Raw genomic sequence first — 20,720 nt, forward strand, 5'->3', positions numbered from 1 at the left:
ATTTTGACTGCATGTGTATGAGTGTTTTGCCTCCATGTATTTAAGTGTACCAGATATGAGGCCGGTGCCTGCAGAGGCCAGAAGAGGGCATAAGGATCCCCTGGAACTAGAGTTATAGTCAGTGATGAGCTGCCATGTGGGAGCCGGGAAGCAAACCCAAGTCCTCTGCAAGTGCTTTTAGCTATTGAGCTAACTCCTCAGCTCCCACGATTTCATGTTTAGTTGCTAATTGAATAAAATTCCATTGTGCATATGTACCCATGTGCATATCTTCATCATGCATTCTTCCGTTGATGGACATGTAGGTTGACTCCATTTCCTTGCTATTGTGAAAAGAGCAGCAATAAACATGGATGTGCAAGTATCTCTGTGGTATAGATGAGTCATATGGTAGGTTTTTTGTTTTGTTTTGTTTTTCGAGACAGGGTTTCTCTTGTGTAGCTTTTGAAACCTGTCCTGGAACTCACTCTGTAGCCCAGGCTGGCCTCGAACTCACAGAGATTCACCTGCCTCTGCCTCCTGAGTGCTGGGATTAAAGGCATGCGCCACCACTGCCCAGCCACATGGTAGTTCTAGTTTTGTTTTTTGAAGTACTTCTACACTAATTTCCATAATGGCGGCACCAGTTTACCTTCCCACCAACAGTGGCTTTTTCTTTCCCTGTGTCCTCACCAGCACTTGTTGTTGTCTTAATGTTGGTCCTTCTGCCTGGGGTGAGATGGAATCCCAAAGCAATTTCACTTTCCATTTTTCTGATGGATTGCAAGTAATTTCTACACATGAACAGCTTTCTATTGGTGGGGATTTTTGCTTTGTGATCTATGGTGATATTTTATTTGTACTAAAATGTGACTTGTATGTTAATAAATAAAGTTGCCTGGGAGTCAGAGCTAATAGCAAGCCATTGCAGAAGCTGGGCAGTGGTGGTGCATGCCTTTAATCCTAGCACTTGGTAGGCAGAGCTAGGTAGATCTCTGTGTGTTCAAGGATACAGACAGCATTGGAGACACACACCTTTAATCTCAATACCAACCATAGAAGACCTGGAGGTCTGTGCAGACAGGCAGTGACGAGGTGGTCATGTGGTTGGGTTTACAACCAATGAAAAGGACAGAAAGTCTTTATAAAGACAGACACACACGAAGCAGGTCTCTTTCGGAGAGGTAGGACCACCATGACAGTGAAGGGTAAGGTTTTTAGCTCTTAGCTATTGCTCTGACCTCTTGGCTTTCATCTCTGCATTGGCTTTGTGTTTCTTATTTAATAAGACAGTTGGTTACATCTACTGTGATCACTGTATTTAGCAAGAGGAATTTGTGTTTTTCACAAGGCTTACGAATATGATTTTATGTTGCTCATGTTAACTTACAACAGTACATCGTCTTGAGAGCATGCACCTACCAAGAAGACACAAAGGAAAAGGATGCTCTCTTCAATACATGATGCTGAGAAAACTGAATTCCTGCTGTACCTTCTTATACAATGCACAAAAATAATTTTTAAAAAGGTGAAAAACCCAAGTGTACAACCTTAAACCATGAAGCTTCTACAAGAGGGTGTAAGGAAGAATCTCACTGACACTAACTTTGGTAAGGCTTTGTTTTTTAAAGATGGGAGTCTGACAATTCTAAGAAAATTAAAATTTACTTTATCATATATATGTCTTTGAGTTCAAACTGTAAAAGGATCATGGATGAAAGATGGCAGCTGGCTTCATACCATCTGACTTGCAGGTTCACAGTTTGAGTTTTACATATCGAGTTTGTACTTGTGAATAGATATGTCAATCAACAATTAGTTATCTCAGGCTTTGCTCCTTCAGAGAGATGTTTACGTTTCAACTCATCAATCAGAGAAATTTAATTCAAAATCGAAGAACTAAAAATTGACCCTTGGGTTCTACCACATGTGAAAATTGATGTCCTGCACCAAATAGTTTATATGGTTTTATTTGGTTTGGTTTGAGACAGGATCTTGTGGGCCTAGACTGCATTGAAGATAAGGCTAGCCTGGAATTTGCATCTACTCTCTGGCCTCTTCATAGCGTAAGGACTACAGTCGTGTGCTACCTTCTCTGGCCACCAACAGTGGTTTGTAGAATCCAGTACTTGTAATGGTGGGAAGTGACAATACAGTAGGGGCATCCTCAGCTGTGTTATACACTCCTTTATATGTGCATTTAAAATGATTATATATGTATATAATATGTATATTATATAAATGATTATATAATATATAATATAATCATATATGTATACACACAAACACACACACAAATCTAAAGGTCAAAAGACCAAGTCGTAGGTTTTCTCCTTCTACCACGTAGGTTCTGGGGATCAAACTCAGGTCTTCAGGCTCCCCAGCAAGCTCTTCCACCCGCTCAGTCACCTCGCCACCCCCATTAATGCATCTTAATGAAACTGCTATGAAAGAAATCCTCATGAAACCATTCCTTATTCCTTCAGAAGACTTTTTTTTTTTTTTAAAGAACATTCAGAGGAAGGACCTCTTTTGCACAGATCTGAAGTTTACAATTCAGTTGAAAGAAATACTTATTAAGACATGCTTATGAGTTACCCATAATGGCTTTAATTTCATATTGGTCATATTAGTCAGCGAAGGGAATAGAAGAGTGTTGTGTTATAGAGAAAGCTGCATCAGCTGTCGAGAGTGTGCTGGAGAGAGCTGGAGAGGAAGACGGTGCTTGACCTAGTCCTTGGAATCAGAAGGCAACTCAAGAACGCTAAGTCCAGGCCATCGTAACATACAGATGTTACAAAGTATCCCTTACTGGAATCTGGAGGAGGATGTGCATAATAAGACGTCATTTGCCCTCACAGAGGAAATCAGTGTTTGTTCACCTTTTGAGATGAAGGCTCACTGGACTCACAGTGTTTGATCAGCTGCACTGCAGATGTGAGCTCTCTAGAAGCTGAAATTCTCTCTGCTTAGTTCTTTCTAGAGCTGGAAATGTAGCTTTTCCCACAAACGCTTGCTCATTTTTTTTCATAAAGTCCTTCTAAGACCATTTTTTACTTTAGTATGTTTTGGCATCTTCCTTATTATAAGGTCTGGATTCAGTGGGGGTGGGGGATTAACAAGATGTGACATTAACACTGGTGTTGGTGGGTTAGAACGTTTCCAGATGGGGTCAGTGAGATAGTGCAGCAGGCAATGGCACTTGCTGGCCAAGCCTGGGGACCTGAGGTTCATGTCTGGGATCTATATGACTGTGGAAGGAGAGAACTGCTTCCACAAAGCTGTTCTCTGACTGTCACATACTGTGGCATGCACGGTTACACAAATACAACACACACATGCACACACACACACACACACACACACACACACACACACACACACAAGCCACACACAAGCATGCACGTGCCCACGCGAGTGCACTCAGCACACATACATGCACAGGGGTATACACACTCATACTTTTTTAAAGGAACGTTGAAAATTATTAGTATTTATGAGGGCAATGAACTGCAGGATTCCAAATGATCAAATTCATGAAAATTGCCTATATAGAAAGGAGATTGATAATTTGGGGAAGGTTAAATTTTATACAAATCTGAGACACAAAGGCCCTGTTCCTTATAAAATCAAGCCGTACAGAGGGCCAAGGTTCAATTCCCAGCACTCATATTAGTAGCTAACAATAGTCTGTAACTCCAGTTCCAGGGAGATCTTTGCCCTCTCCTGACCTTTGAGGGCGCAGGCAGGCACGTGGTGGGTAGACACACATGCGGGCAAATACACATACTCATAAAAAGCAAAAATAAATAAAATCTCTTTAAAAGTTAAATTAATCCTCAGCTAATCATAAATTCACAAATATAGATTCCCTGCATTTTTAGCTTCAAATTTTCTCTATTCTGCTTTTTAGCAGAAAAATTTGCCTGTTTTCTGTGTGATACATTTCAAGTCTCCCAGGCCTGGATTTATTTAATACTTTCATTCTTTGGTTTTGAAAATGAAATGTATTTTATTTAAAGATATTCTCAAACCACCAGGTACCTTCTTTTGGTAATGCAAAAGGAGATGCTGACATTTGCCACAACGTGGATGACCTCGGAAGCCATTGTGCTAAATCAGATGAGTCAGCAAAATACCTGATTTCACTTAAATTCCGAACAAACAAAACCCAAAATACAGATACATAGAAACTGAGAGAAGTGAAATCAGGCTGCTGGGGGTGAGGGACATGAGGGAGGGGGGAGGTGGAGGCCAAAGGGCACCAAGTTTCACACAGACAGCCTGAGTAGGACCCGGAGAGTTGATGCACAGCATGAAGACCACAGCTCTGAGTTCCTTTTCTGTTGCTGTGGTAACACACCCAAGACGACTTATGGGAGGAAGAGCTGGCTTTGGGCTTCCAGTTATAGAGGGAGGATCCATAATGGCAGGGAGGCACAAGAGCAAGGAGCCACACCAGGATGTGGAAAGATCATCACATCTCAACCCCCAACATGAAGCAGAGAGAGTGAACCGGAAGTGAGGCTTACCTATGAGATCTCAAAGCCCACCACCAGTAATAGACTTACTTCCCCCAGGGAGGCTCTACCACCAAAACCACCCCAGACAGCACCACTAACTGTCTGGAGATCAGCGTTCATATACACGAGACTATGAGGGACCAGTGCTCAAATATATGAGCCTGTGGGAGACATTTCTCGTTCAACAGGACATTTGCCAACAGAGTAAATTTTAGGTACTGTTTATTTATCCACATTCTCTTGCTATGTAGCCCAACTGGCCTGAAGCTCATGATTCTCCTGCCTCTACCTCCCAAAATGCTGACATTAGAGTCCTGTGATACCATGCCTAGGTCTCAGTACTTTTCACATGTGTACATGCACACACACACACATACACACACACACACACACATACACACACACACCCTCGTGACATCTGTGAGATGACAGACTAAAATATGAATTTGCTTGAATATCAATTAATCATTGTACTATGTGTAGCAAAACATGATGCATATATTTAGTATCTGTAATTAGAAAAAGGATATAAGAATCCCTTTTGAGACAAAATATATATATATATATATATATATATATATATATATATATATATATGAGCACCAATCACAAAAACTAGAACAAAATGTAAATATGTTGCCATAGCCCTCGCTCGTGGTAGGCTAACACTGTGGATTTGAAAAAGGAGAACTGGGCTCTTGAGTGTTTGACTGGAGGTCAACACATGCTCAGGAGAGGTGCATCCTCGCATCAAAACTATTGGTTAGGGCCCATGAACATTAAAATGAATTGAAGTGATAGTCATTAAGTACTCTGACAACTTCATCTCACCCCTTGAGATAATTGGATAATGGCTCCGATGTAGAAAAATAGCTCCTATTAATCATCTCTTCCACATACGTGTACACTATTAGCTCTTTACAAGATATATTTGGCCTGATGACATTTTCCTTGAAATATATCATGTTTTCTTCCTCCAGGGACTAACATCATTTGGAAAGGTAGCCTCTTACATGTCCACCCAGCACAACGAAGCCATTAAGTGCCTAAGCGTTCATGAGGTTTGGAATTTTCTTGGGGAAATAAAAAAAAAAACAAAAAAAAAAACAAGCTTTCCATTCCCATTCTATTCAAGTGGTTCATTCTGTGCACAGCAGAGGCTGTAAACTGCTAGCGAGGAAATTAAATTCTGACAAACAACTCTCCCCTCAGCTGGTGTACTAATTGAAATGGAACCTAATGTCTTTGCTGAAGAGCAATCAGAAAGTCCATAGAATGAATCTGCAATAGAAAATACAGTCCACGGTGACCTTCAGAGTTCCTGACTAGTCTCAGTAGCCTGAATTCAGATATAATATTCCCCATTGCCAGCAAGTGCAGGGAGAGGCTGTAGTTCATAGGGTACAATTATCTCAAGACAGATGGAATGGGGGGGGGGCGGTCAAGATAGTTTGCTGTGAGATCTCATGGATGCCAAACCCCAAACTTACCTTTACACAAGTTCCTGAAAATTGACTCAAAATTAAAGCTAATGTCACAGATGACTCATTTTCCATCTAGATTTTATTTTCATCGAAATAAATTTTCTTAATTTTTCTTTTCAGTAGGTGATTAGGGGATAGGATTGTTCTGTGTTCTCTGGCTAAAGTCTATTGCGGAGCTATCACCCTGCTGGCCCTGCTGGCCCTGCTGGGCTGCTTTCTCAATGCAAAGGGAAGGGAGAAAGTATTACTACAACATCATAGTAGAGACTGTCAGTGTCAAAGAATTTGTAGCAAGATGCCTGCTGAAGCTCCAGCTTCACACTCCTGGAATTCCAGTTTCATAAGCAATGTTTGGGCTGGAGAGATGGCTCAGCCGTTAAAGGCTAGGCTCACAACCAAAAATATAAGCCATGTTCTAGGAACAGATGATCCACATTTCTAGAAATCTGTCCTGAAGAGAAGCAAACATTAATATTTAAGGCTGCTAATGCTGAAATGCACAATAAAGAAATGAAAAAAAAAAAGTCTTAAAAGTAGCGGATCGGAGAATGGCTAACTTTTGGCAAAGAGCTACTTTGCATCTCCTTAAGATAGTATTTGAAAAAGGATCTCACTCTTTGAAGTGAGCCAGCAGGGTGCAAGGCTTGGCACAAGGACAATTGTACCAATTTAGTGGGTATCACACTTAAGTGATGCACCCACAAAGATAACTCAGCACACACATGAAGTGGCAGCTGCTTCTGGGTGATGGGCGGATTCTGAATACATACAAAAATCATTTATTTTCCTGAACTAAAAGGTAATAGTCATTATGGAATGGCAGCTTTTAAATGGGCTGATTTTATTCCTGAAGTCTTCATAAAATGCTTGAAGAGGCTGTCATTTCTACTTATCCGTTCCAATCCTGCCTACTGATTGATGCTCTGAGCAGAAGCAAACTGGCCATCGCCAGGAACGACCACCTGAACGATCCCAGAAGGGTGGTGTCTTGCATCCCTGGTCCACCCTCCCAGACAGCTCGGCATCCCATGAAGGTACAAACGCCAAAGGGCTAAAGAAGTAGAGGGCAGATGGGATTCCACCTCCCACTGTAGTCTGTTTTCTCCAGCTTTATCACAGATGCTTGACCAGTAAGCATCCTCCGCCCGGAACATTCGTTTCCCAGGCGTTCATGGGTCCCTCTCACCCGCCGGATTTCATTCAAACAACAGCTCGCCTTCTCAAAACTCCAGGTCTCTTCTTCCCTCATAGACAGGTGTCACTTTCCAAATCAAAATCTGTCTCGTTAAGTCACAGGGCTTTATACACTATTTTATACTTAAGTGATTTGTCATCCCCACCATCATGTCAGCCTCAAGAAAGCAGAGAATTTTGTCAATCTGTGCACTGTACGTAAGCAAGCAATACACACACACACACACACACACACACACACACACACACACAAACTTGAATGAGTTAGACACATGTTTTAAAAAAAAACAGGTAAAATAAAAACTAAGGGAATGGCTTAAGAGTTGGCCAGTGGAAACATCACGTGCTAGTTAGTTTCGATCTGGAATAGTTGCATACACTCGATAATATGAACGCTATCTAAAAACTGCATTGTAAGGAAGGGTAACAAGATGCAGTCCTCCAACAGCGTCACAGTGTCAACAGGCACAGCACAGCACTTTGAAAATTCAGGAGACTGCTGAGAACAGCTCCAGGGGTTGTCTGTCACAGGAGCAGATTGCACGGGACGGACGAACACTCCTATACATGCTAGCTTTCTGCTCTTTTAAATTGTGTGACTGTACACACATTTACACACGTGCACGCACACATACACACAGAGACAATTTGACAAAGATGTTCACCACACTGAGTGCAAGGCCAATGCCTTTCTAAAGCTCTAAGCAATCATGATTCTTTGTAATCCATACCACGCTGGCTGGCATTTAATCCTATAAATACCCGCTGAACAGATGGATTTTTAACAATATAAACAGAAAATACCTTTAGATTTCATATTCAAGTATGAGTATATGACAACAGCGAGGAAAAATGCTTCCTAAGTGATATATATATGTTGTAGAATGTCATTTTAACTATGTAAAGGTGTGTTACATTTGTTTATGCTATGTAAAGATGTGTGGCTGTTTCACCTTGCCTGCCTAAGGCACCTGATTGGTCTAATAAAAAGCTGAACCACCAATAGCTAGGCAGGAGAGGGATAGGTGGGGCTGGTGGGCAGAGAGAATAAGTAGGAGGAAAAAAATCTAGGCTCAAATATGAGAGAGAGAATGGGGGAGAGAGATGCTTGGGGCCAGCCAGCCAGCCATGGAAGAAACAGGAAAAGTAGAACATACAGAAGGAAAGAAAGGTAAAAAGCCCCAAGGGAAAACACAGATGAAGAGAAACAGGTTAAATTCAGTTATAAGAGCCAGTGGGACAGGCATAAGATAAGGCCGAGCATTCATAACTTATAGTCTCCGCATTATGATTTGGGGGCTGGCGGCCCAAGAAAACCTGCTTCAGACATATGACCTTGACAAGGATTTTCAAATTATGGCTAGGAAAAGTATTCATCAATTAAAAATGTATAAGGGGGAAATTTTCTTGGAAAAGATATATATGTGTGTGTGTGTGTGTATACAACACATATCTATATATACATGTATGTGTTATGTATGTGTCTATATAATATAATATAATTATAATAGATGTGTTTTTACAACTGGGCATGTTTGTAGGCAACTATAATCCCAGCAATAGGGAAGCTGGGAAAGGAGAACTTAAGAAAATGCAGAGGCTCTTTAAAAAAAAATGTACTAGCCATATTCTGCCACCAAGTGGCTACCACATACGTAAGGATGGCCTGGCCTGGCTTTGTCAACCGGAAAGAGACTTCACCTCAGTATCGATTCCTCTATTTCAATTTACCAGGCGAATCACGAACAGTAACATAAATGCAGAAAACCAGGCAGTAAAGCTAAAGTATTTTATTAATAATTTATTGTCAGTAAGAAAGGCTGGCTAATGATAGTTTTCAGTAAAAACCTTTACAAGACCATTGCATCACAAATATACAGACACTATAAAAACTGTGTCATGGTGGTTTTGGTTCTAAACAGGTATGCAGACAGTCCCCTTTACACTTTCCAATAATGAAAAATGTTTACAATCCTCATACAGCAACCCATTTAAGACATGTCCCGGAACAGGTCTTCCTCACCTTGTATGTACAGCTAGGAACAAATGACTAGACTGAAATGTGTTAATGAAATGTCATAACTTCAGGGGGAGAGAACAGAGCGAAACCCTGGTTGCATGAGAGAATCAGGGTGCCAGGCGACGGACGACACTAACACCACCCAGATCCGGAGGAAAAACAAAACGCCCAACGCGTTCTGAAAACGTAGTTAAAACTATGGGGGAGGGGGGGGGGAAGAAAAAATCAAATCTGTACATAAAATTTACACACACACAAAAAGCAAAATTATAAAATAATCGGATCTATATAAATACATGACTCACGCTAACAGGGTGACAGGACCGACTTCTGTTTCGTTATTTTAACAGAGACACATCTAAGTTACGCGAAGACGCTCAGAAATGGCACAGGCGATTGAAAAACCCCGTCGTCGATGACGACCATCGGTGGGGACACTGGAAATGGCTAACATGTCAAGAGGCGTGGGGTTCCGTGCGGCCCCGCCCACGGCAGTGGGGTTCCGTGCGGCCCCGCCCACGGCGGCTCACTGGGAAGCATGGAAGGCGGCTGCAGAGAACAAACGTGGAGATCACGGATACCACCTCTAGGTTTCGCTAAAGTCCAGGCACTTTGGGGAGGAGTTTGAGGGTCACACTTCTGTATGCTGTTGGGCATCGAGCGGAGGGATTGTCACCTCTTCAAAGTGGCTGTCATCGCCACTCTCATAGTCACTCACCATGACCTCAGACTCCACTTCACAGCACGCTGACACGTCGGAGCAGGAAGCTGTGGAGGCGTACACAGACATGGGCATGTTTTCTATCGTGGGAGCTTCGAAGGTTCTTGGATACCCTGGAGGGTAGGGGGCATAGGGTTCTCTACACGTACTGTTCTCGCCAGTGCCTTGCTTTTGAGGTTCAGACATATCGACGGGGTAGAAATTGGGCAGGTACTGATTCAGGTTGAACCTCTGTCGACTTCTGGAGGAAGATCCCAAGCTACCCGCCGCGGGCATGTCTCTGGGTGGGTGTATGGACTCGAACTGGTCGCTGAATTCTGGAGGCAATGGTGGCAGTTCATCGGGTGCAGGGAAGTCCTCTGGTGGGGGTGGGAAGTCACTTTCAATGTCATAACCCCCAGGGTAATAGTCAGTATCAATAGCGTTTGGATCTGCCGAGTAGAGGGGTGTGTGCTCATCAATAACCTCATAATTGGGGAACTCTTGTATGTCTGGCAGGGGAACACTCGGCATCCAGTCTGATGTATCCCAGTGGTACCCTTGGTAGAAAAGAAAACAAGATTTCAGTTGGTTTCTTTAAGTTTCTGTGCCTTGGGGAAAGAGCTCAGTGTATCAGAGGCAAGACACAGGACATATATGTGCATTCATTCCAAGCGCATCTCTCTGCACAGCCCCACCCCAACACAGTGACTCTATTTCCAGAAATGTGGACTTGTGGTTTTAGTACACACCAGACATTCAAGGCAACAGAGTTCCAATAGAAGCATCTATACCATTTAAAACACATGCAGTTTTCTACAACCAACCCTAACCACGCTTCGACCTCCCTTCTGTAACTGCTGGCCCTGCTCGACACGAAGGCAGTGTAGGAAGTTAGTAAGAAGCTTTCAAAGCCAAGGTCTCTAGTGGGGGAAATTCAAAACATTACTGGGCTCTGTGCTCTTTGTCATCCAAAAAAAAAAAAAAAATACTAATTAAGGCAAATCTAAAAATAATAAAAATAGCCTTTAGCATTCTAAGTTCAGTAGTAAAAGTAACAGTAATAGTTATATTTTTATTAGCCATGATGAATTATTTTAATACAGGCTATGTATCAAACCATGTCCCTAAATCAAACAAAATATAACCAAGTAAGTGTTAACAATAACAGTCTGTAACAGGCTATACCAAACAATCTTTGTTACATTTAAAGGGACTAAGGATCATTCTGGAGATTATGAAAAGATCTTTTTCTTTTCATTTTTTTTTTAAAAGAAAAGCAAGCCCTAACTTAGGAGTAGGTGTTTTTCTTTTTCTCCTCTTAGGATTTAAAAAAAAATTCTTTTGACAGCTAAGAGAAGGTTAGGAGACTCATCTTACAAGGCAGTGCGCAACCACAGTCTGAGATACAGCACCAAGCACCCCAGTGAAGCAAGTCGGCCTTGGGTCTATCTTTACCAAAGATTTTTAGTGATTATTAATGCACAGCTGGCATGCATAAGTCACCTCTTGGTTTGCTGAGGTCAGGAGCAGCCAAAGATTCTTTTGGTGGCAGAGTAGAAAGAAAAGAAAACATTGATAATTAAAATAGATAGACGGCGGACACGGCAACACAGATGAGCGCATGGTACAATATAATGTGTTTGTAAAGACCCAGCCAGACAGACAGACACGCTGTCTTTACCTCATTCTCTCTAATGAGTGCAAATGAGAAATTCATGTTGTACAAGCTGAATGGGATGGGGAAACGGAAAAAGATGATTGATGATAAGCTAGAGACTTTGCTACGAATCCTGGAAACAGAATTTTCTTAGGAAAAGTATAAACTACAGACACTAATGCAAAATGTACTGATCGGTTACTTAAGTGATAATTTAAAAACACATGGAGCCACACAGTGAACACACTTTAAAGCACATCACAACCTTCCAGAGTACACTTTCGAAGAAACCGATGTTCCATGCTCACAACCAGGAGTTGACCATCTCCCAAGACCTTAGTCCCTTTCACTTCCATTTTCATATTTATACTGTTAGCCTTTCCCTAGGGAACTCCTTAATTAGCTACATTTATTGTCTGGCCCCTTCCCACCCAATCCATAGTCATACTCTCTCTCCCCGTGACTGCACTACACACAGAACTCTAGCCCCATGTCCAAGGTAGTGGGTAGAAAAATCTCAGGACCGTGGAACGATTAGCCTAGGTAAACCTAAGATTGGTTTTCTATCTGAAATGAGGTGAAAACCCCACGGATTATGGTAGAATTAAACACGACATCGTGGCTCAAATATGACCCTTTAGATCAGTCAGCATCACTATAAGACAGAAGGACGAACACTCTTCTGAACAGGGGTCATGCTTTCTGGGTACTCCATCATGTCCTTGAAAACCAAGACAATGGACTAATTTTGACAAATTAATACTTGGTTGACATCTGTGGCAGAGTTTAAATGAAAGTAGAAACGACAGATGTTTCCATAGTATGAATAAAGTGAGTAATTTTAGGAAAAGTATCCACGGAGTTGTTTGCTCGTTTACTACAATGCAGTAAATTTCTTTATAAATGAGGATTGGCATGCCGGGCGGTGGTGGCGCACGCCTTTAATCCCAGCACTCGGGAGGCAGAGCCAGGCGGATCTCTGTGAGTTCGAGGCCAGCCTGGGCTACCAAGTGAGTTCCAAGAAAGGCGCAAAGCTACACAGAGAAACCCTGTCTCGAAAAACCAAAAAAAAAAAAAAAAAAAAATGAGGATTGGCAACCTTTGTTATTGACTGTGCATTTAATAACCCTTTAAACTTATGTGAGTTTTCCACTTTAAACTCACTTCAGATAAAAAAAAAATCAGTAGAAATTACATGGAAGAGACTTTAAAAACTGTTTAAATTTCTGCTTCTTTAAACTCTCAATATTTAACATATTGGAATGTCATCAGGTTTCAACTAAAATTGGGCAGACAAAACACAGATAACACTCTGACTTACAAAGTGAAAACATGGTACTCTGAAGGAAAATGAAGTTCCCGTAGTAACTGAAACTGTTGACGTGAGACACTTGCCCTGCTCCTCTCCCTCCAAATCTACCAGGAAACCTCGCCTCTCCCACCTAAAAGGTGTTTGTTGACATGTCCTTGGCGGAAGAATCCGCGTGTTTACTGCTGAAGATGCTTGAGTGCTGTTTCTGTTTTCGTGTGGTGTGTGTGTGTGTGTGTGTGTGTGTGTGTGTTCATGTGTGTACATGTGTGTGCATGCGGAAGGCCAGTGTTGATGTTGGGACACATCTTCAGTTTCTCGTCACCTTCAGCAGAGTCTCTCAATCAAACCCAGAGCTCGCGGATAGTCCCAGAGCCAACTTGCTCTGAGGATTCCCTGCCTCTGCCTTCCAAGGCAGGAATTACCAGCAGGCTATCAAGCCCACCCTCCTTTACATGGGTCCTGGGGAATATGAACTGGTCCTCACACTTGCCACTTGTATGGCAAGCACTTTATCCACTGGGCCACCCCACCCCCAGCCGTGTGTGTGTGTGTGTGTGTGTGTGTGTGTGTGTGTGTGTGTGTGTGTGTGTGTGTATACTGTGTGTGTAGTCAAGTGTGTGCACGTGCTTTTGATCGTCTATGCAAGTACTCCTCAAGTGATGGTTTTTACATCAGGAAATTTCTAGATCCGAATCAACTGGAAACTTATTAAAAATGAAAGTTCTCAGGCCCAACACAGACCTACTTAGTCAGAAATTGGTGCTGGGAACCAGCAGCCCCCATAATATCTAAAACAAGTAATGAAAGACATAGAAATATTTTCATATGCACTTACACTGTGAACATATACTTCCCCAAATGAAAGCCACCAAAAATGAACTATTTTAATAACAGGACAATAAGGAGAAACACATCACACCGCTGACAGTCACTTCAACTCACAAACACAAAACACAAGCACTTATACCTTCTTTATTCACCGTGTCAACGACAGCGTTGACAAGGTGTATTACAGTCACTATGGAAGCTTGTAAAAAGGCAGAAAAGGAGTCAATTAGGAAAATCCTCATTTACTAGAAGACAGTGCATCAAATAAAATTCCTAATCTAAAGCAATTTATCCCCTAATTAAAAAGCTCACAATGAATGCTTTGATACCATTAGATAATTATATGCGACCCCTGCACTCTCCCTACTAGTTATGGGTCTCAGGACATTTCTAATCAAGCTATAGGCTTGTTACTATTAGTCAAGTGAATGAAGCGGCCATGTTTTAGTGGATGTTAGGGGAAAAGCTTTGGCTAAGTATTTTCTACAATTATAATTATGGATTATATCAGGGGAAAAACAATTCAGATTTACATCTCCTGGACAAAAGATTACACATTCACGGAACCAGTATATTGCCCGACAATAAGGAAATCTAGGGAGATACATGTGCAACATGTATACAACATAAATTGGTCATGTTCCTTTTGCTTAGCATGTATTTCTCGTCTCACAGATACTGTTTAGACTCCTTTTTCATTTGTTTTAAAGTACCAATGTCAACATAAATGTGCATCATGTAAACAGTTGGTACATTCTAATCCTGGGATCTAATGACTATAATACCTAATACATGGAAAAACAAACAAACAAACAAAACCTTCCTGCTGTCTTTAAGGCTCATATGAGCGGAGATGGAGAGATTTTCCTGAATTAGGTGGGTGGGCTGAGTGAACTGGACCAGCCTGTAAAAGGGAGCCGTCCAGCTGTGGCTGGAGCTTGGCATTCTTACTACAGGTACTGAATGGGGAGCAAAATGAACTGTGAAAGCTAAAAGCCTTAATTAGCAAGAAAGTAAATGACTTCTAGGCACTGGAGAAACGAGAAAAGCAAGAGAGCTTGAGGAGATGTGGCCCTACTCGGTCCCGGGACACAGTGGACTCCTAAACTCCAGAACCACACAAGAACTGCCAGTGAGCTCTTGAATGGCTAAGCGCTAACTCCTAGAGTGGCTCAGAAAATGACAGATGGAATGTGAAGTGTGGACTCGGCACTTGAACTTTATGACTGAAAATGACAGATGTAATGATAAAACACCTGCAGTCCTGAGCAGACCTTCCCTCACACCGAGTCACCTAAAAATTAACTTCCGTAACTAACCCCGGCAATGACTTTTCAAAAGCGTCTGAATATTGTTGAGACTGAGGTTTAAAAGAAAAAACAAAACAAAAGACTAGAAAAAGAAAGAAAATACTGACAGAATTCTCAACAGTATTTTTGAATAGCATGTAAGGGGCTAAAGTATAAATCACATAAGCTGACAATATAAACTTTTGAAAACTGAAACTACTGAAGGAAATGATCCTGGTTTGTTCTTGTTGGTTTGGTAAGCAACAATATATCTAGGTTCTCCACCCGTAGTAAGCAAGGGTGTGCTTTACATAATGTTAAAACATGATTGAAATCTCCAAGAAATGGAATATACGGTCACCTCTAATGAGGAAAGGGCTCTGCAAGGTTTTATACACAGGCAGACCCAGGGACCCATAGATGTGATTCATTATTATACTCTGGACATGGACTACGTGATTATGAAACTGATAGCTATTAGGAAATTTTTTCTTTACAATGACAAAATAGTCTTCATATGTAAAACCCATTGCATTTTTACACATGGAGAAAAATTAAAATGGAGCCTACAGATATTCTGAGATTCAACCAGTTCCAGGAGACAACCACTATCGCAGTACTGATAACGCTCCATACATGCACTAACACAGCAAAGCTGTCTATCAGTGCAATCCATCCTGGGAAAACCAGATTAACCGCACGCAGCTGGTGTCCTCGGTCCCCCTGCCAAACCTTCTTCATTAGGAATATAATCCGACTTACTAGCCGTCTCTTAAACTCTGCTCTCAGTCAGTGTGCTCTGATCCAAATGGGAGCTGGGGCAGCAGTGCGGGGGCGGGGAGGAAACAAATAAAACCTTGTAATACCAAAGGTGTGACGGAAAGCGAACATCTCAGACTTCTACACATCTTTTCTCAGAAGGGGCACAGACGCGCGCGTGTGCCGTGCACGGTCAGAAGGAGAAAAAAAAAACAAAAAAAAACAAAAAAAAACAAAGCTTCCATAACAGTTACTGTTATGCAAAAAAAAAAAAAAAAAAAAAAAAGTACAAATAATACAAGGGTAGCCAAACAGGTGAAACGAGCTATTTTTTCTTTCCTATTGATATAGTTAAAACAGCACTTCAGTAAGAACGTTTTGTTTCGTAAACTAGGGACTGAATCCAGGCCCCTTGTCTATACTAGGCAGGCGCCCTATGACTGAACTAACTTTAAATACTGCAACAATTCATGCAACAAGTACTTATACTGTAGTATACATTTACGTCAAGGGAAGCACGGGGCATTTTCACACCTAATTAGGGGACCCAGTCCATCTACATCACTATGCAACCCAATGGACATCAGCAGCATTTCAACATGGCCACAGCACATCATCGCCCCGTACATACCATTGTCATCACACGACTCTGACTGGAAGGAGCTGAGGGACTGCACCTCGGACAGGCTCTCCCGGGCGCTGTAGGGCTGGGAGGGCTTTTCCTCCAGGGGCTTCTTGGAAAGACAAGGATCAAGATCCACCACTTTGGCTGAAAGGAAGACATGGGAGGCAAGCGAGTGAGTTCTGAGTTCCCTCCGGTTCACAGTTTAGGAATAGGCACCTGAGCTGAGCTAGGATCGGAACTACGGAATGGAGGAGAGAGAGAGAGCTGGAGAAGCATCCTAGAAACAAAACACTAAAAAGGCTTACAGTATTCTCAAGGGACTCAACAAATTAGATTTCTCCATAAATTAGCGTATATAGAGTAACTGATAATGAATTTAAATTCGTCCTAAAATGCTGCGCGAGCGTGTGCGCGCGTGTGTGTGTGTATGTGTGTGTGTGTGTGTGTATCTTTTTCTAAAGCTTCAGGTATATGCTAAACCACTAATATAAATACAGCTCATATGCTCATATGAACTCAACTACCGTGTCTGGATATATTAAAAAATTAATTAGCATAGAATTGACCCGTTATTATATAATGATCATAAATACAATAATAAATATATAAGTAATTATAAAATACTAATAAAAATTAGTTAGCATAGACTACGCATTATTTCTTGTTATAATAAAACACCCCAAATCATAGTTGAGAAGGTGTGTCAGTTACAAAAGTGAAACAATCTTTCCAGAATATTACTTAGAACACGATTAGATCTAATTTATTAAAGTAACGCCAAGCTCCCAATCCCAGCCAGGAACTGGAATATCCGAGTGAGTTTTCTCGACCATTTCAGATTGGAAAGCATTATCCTCAGCTCCACAAATACAGCAGAGCCAGCAACCTCAATTGCCATCTCAGTGGCCATTTGGAGAGCTGGAAAACATATTCTTACCATCATAGTCAAAGTCCCAGCTGGGCTTCTGTATGGAGTCACTGTCGGAAGGAGAATTGGAAGGTGGTGGCGGAGGCAAGTTTGGAGCCACGCTGCACACGGCCACAGCTTTGCGGTGTCCATGCATGGACTCGGGGTTGAAAGTACTGAATTCGGGGTGCTCGGGGATGGCCGAGCCTTCAAAGGAATTTCGGTCAAGATTGTTTCGGGAGTCACTGGGAATGCTTGGAGTGTAGGAAATAGGGCGGACAGGCACCTGGGGTGGTATGTCAGAGTAGATGTTTTTGTTCAGCTTTGAATCGAAGTAAGGTCTCTGTAAGAAAGCCGTGGTTGGCCCCAAGCGCTTGTCTTCCGGCTCGGCCTGGGGTTTCTTCTTCCGGCTGATCATCTTCCGGCAGAGGACAAACACCACCACCAGCAAGAATATCCCGGCTATAAACACAATAATTCCTATTCCTTCCGCCAGGCCGATGTTCCACGGGGTGGACACGTACAGGTTGGGAGTGGCGTCTTCACAGTGTCTGCCTTTGTACTCGTGGCTGCAGTTACAGTGATAGGAGCCGTGCGTGTTCTCACAAAGGGCCCCGTTCCGACAGGGGTTCCCAGCGCACTCATCAATGTCGCTCTGACATCTGCCAAGGAGAAGGAGGAGAGGTCTCTGAAGGTGACATCAGAGCACACCAGTCCTGCAATCCTTCAGGATAAACACCCAACACCACCACTCCTTCACAAGAGAGGCCAAAACAAAGCTAAATGCGAAGCTGATCAGAAAGCAACAGAAACAGGAACTAGAACAGAAGGCCTCTGGTAGACGACTTAAGTCGTTTGGCCATACGCTGAATGTGTATTTGAGAGGGAACCGTATCAAGCCATTATCTAGCTGCATTGTTCCAGAATTAGCAGATTAGTAAATCAATTCAATAGGCTACAGCATCAGTCTGTTTCAAGGTCTGACAGTTCAGCCTATCACCTAGAAACCGGGAAGATGAGGTGCATTTTAATAAGTAGTGTGTGCTGCAAACCGTTCTCATGGGCCCGATTAAACTTCAGTGAAAATGGTCCTGTTTGGGATTAAGGCAGTCCTGTAAGACCTGTGAGGGGACAGAAAACACACTTTCCCACTTTAAAACGTTAGGCCTTCTCGGATCTTCCTCCTGAGCACGTCACCCTCACAGCACAGATCACACAGCGTGTCCCTGCTGCTTTTCTAAACGGGGACACGTGGGGCTGTTGTGTACATCTCCTCCTCACTCCTGAAGCTCTTTCTCATTTGAAAAAAAAAATATCATCTATTAGCAAATCATCAGCAACTAGAATAAAATCTCTGAATACTGGTATATTTTTGTCAAATGTATAGGAACATTTATTGATCAGGATCAGAAAAAAATCAACTAATGAACCGGGGCCACATAACTAATGGCAAGATTCAGGTTTATAATGACTGCAAAAGGAATATGACATAGAATATATAGAGGCAGGCCACGCTAGCTGCCTAACGAGACTGAGCGAGGCTTATCTACATGTTCTGTGCGAGGCACTTAAAAATTACATGGACCCAGCAGCTTTTTGTTGTTGTTGAGATATGGTCTTACTACACAACCCTGGCTAACCAGGAACTCACTAGGTAGACCACAGAGGTCCACCTGCTTCCGCCTACTGAGTATTGGGATTAAAGGAGTACACCACCACACCTGACTCCAAATGATCTGTCAAATATAAAACTGCATCTGAAAGCAGAGTCTCTTGTGCACTTTTTCCTAAGATATATAGATGCATATTTTTCGAGAACTCTCAATGTCTAAATATTAAGCCAAATCATAAGCCAACTCTTGTGCTTAGACTGGGGGTTACAAAAGAGAAAAACAGCAACATTTAGATGCTGGATCAATGCTGGTACAAAACGCTATGAGAAACCATCATCAGAACCTTCTCAAGGATACATGACACTGTGTCACAGGCCATCACATAATGAACGCAACCAGTTTACAAGCATTTGCCAAAGATCCACGTACTCTTTATCTATAAATAATAGCTCTACAGTATAGATGCATGGTTTCCCAGCTTTATATTAATCTTTTGGATACTTTTTGTCTGTAAGTCATGAGGCCACTGAGAATCGCCACATTCTGAAGTGATGCGTGTAGGTGGATGAAGTTGTGTTAATGGTCAGGACACCGTGGAGAGGTGCAGCGGATAGGAAGCACAAAAGAAGCCATTTACCTTTCTCCCCTAAAGCCTGAGTCACACTGACAGACAGCACCGTCCAAACTGTCAAAACATGTTCCACCATTTTTACAGGGTTCATCTTTGCAGTACGGACTAAGCTGACATCTGAAGAAGGGAAAGAAAAAAAAAAAAACATGCAAAAAAACCCTCATGAGTTCACTGCAAATCAAGACATTGAACAAAAAGCATTAACAAGCGAAGAACACAGTGATCTCTCCCATGCAGAACCCCACGCTTTAAATAGTTAACCTCACAAGTCATTAAGAAAAAAACCAAACATACCTCTGGCCAGTGTACAAGCCCCTACACTGGCAAACAAAGCCTCCGTTGTCCACCACGCACGTTCCACCGTAGAGGCAGGGATTGGAGGAACACGGGTTGATGCTCGCTTCACAGTATATCCCTATGTATAAGGCACTGCATTTGCAATAATAACCTACACGGCGAAAAAGAACAACAACAACAAAAAATATCCAGGCACTCAATGACCAGAAAATGTTTCACTGGCTTTTACCTTTATGCTTAAGTGAAGATACAATTCTCCAACATCTAAGAAAGGCAGTAAAATTCCCATTTTCTCTGAGTAAAGAGCTATCCATATGAGTGAGCCTTTTTTCTACTCCCCACGGGTGGACTAGCTCTTATCCCAAATTCTAGAACCGGAAATAATCTAGACTTTAGTTTTTTAGATTTAGGAATTTTTTTATATATAGATTTTACTGGTGGAACACTTCTAAACTGGAAATCTGACAACCCCCGAATGCCCCAAACCCTGGAAATTTGAATACTACATTGGCAGTCAGAAAGAACTGGATTTTGTAGCATTTTAGATTTTGGATTTTAAAATTTAGCATGTTCATCCTATAGTAGAAGCTAAAAAGAGAAGTCAGAAAATATCTGTGACCAAATTTAGTTAATAATAATTATATAAGTCTAGAGGGTCAAATGTACAGAGCACCAGTGAACATACACACAAGCAATACCAATTCAGTGTGTTTACATCCATAAGGATTATTTCCAACGGTATAATTCTTTAGGGAACATGGTAAGACAGTTTGTCTCTGCTCCCTTAAAGGCTGGACATGGCCCTAGTTTATCTTTGGCCATAGTCACTGCAGCAGGAGGAAAAAGAACACGGGAAACAAACACTGGTCCCAAGTCACAACACATGCTGCTTAACTTTG

The 20,720-nt window shown here is 42.0% G+C and overlaps 1 protein-coding gene across 6 annotated transcripts in view; it reads right to left on the reverse strand.

Annotated features, from left to right (window-relative positions):
* Positions 1 to 8,955: 8,955 nt before the first annotated feature.
* Positions 8,956 to 20,720, reverse strand: part of Fat1 (FAT atypical cadherin 1) — a 123,520-nt gene continuing 111,755 nt past the window's right edge. For 4 of the 6 annotated variants that reach the window (XM_076553441.1, XM_076553443.1, XM_076553442.1 and 1 more), the window contains exons 23-28: positions 19,819 to 19,972; positions 19,531 to 19,641; positions 17,311 to 17,942; positions 16,380 to 16,517; positions 11,407 to 11,442; positions 8,956 to 10,460 (exon numbers count right to left, since the gene is read on the reverse strand). In XM_076553441.1, the coding sequence (XP_076409556.1) occupies positions 9,832 to 10,460; positions 11,407 to 11,442; positions 16,380 to 16,517; positions 17,311 to 17,942; positions 19,531 to 19,641; positions 19,819 to 19,972 (1,700 nt within the window). In that variant the 3' untranslated portion in view covers positions 8,956 to 9,831. Of the gene's footprint in view, positions 10,461 to 11,406; positions 11,443 to 13,839; positions 13,900 to 15,751; positions 15,805 to 16,379; positions 16,518 to 17,310; positions 17,943 to 19,530; positions 19,642 to 19,818; positions 19,973 to 20,720 lie in introns of all 6 variants that reach the window. The other 2 variants (XR_013045319.1, XM_042262668.2) reach the window with 2 other exon arrangements.

Source organism: Peromyscus maniculatus, chromosome 17 (genome assembly GCF_049852395.1).
Source record: "Peromyscus maniculatus bairdii isolate BWxNUB_F1_BW_parent chromosome 17, HU_Pman_BW_mat_3.1, whole genome shotgun sequence".
Taxonomy (NCBI): domain Eukaryota; kingdom Metazoa; phylum Chordata; class Mammalia; order Rodentia; family Cricetidae; genus Peromyscus; species Peromyscus maniculatus.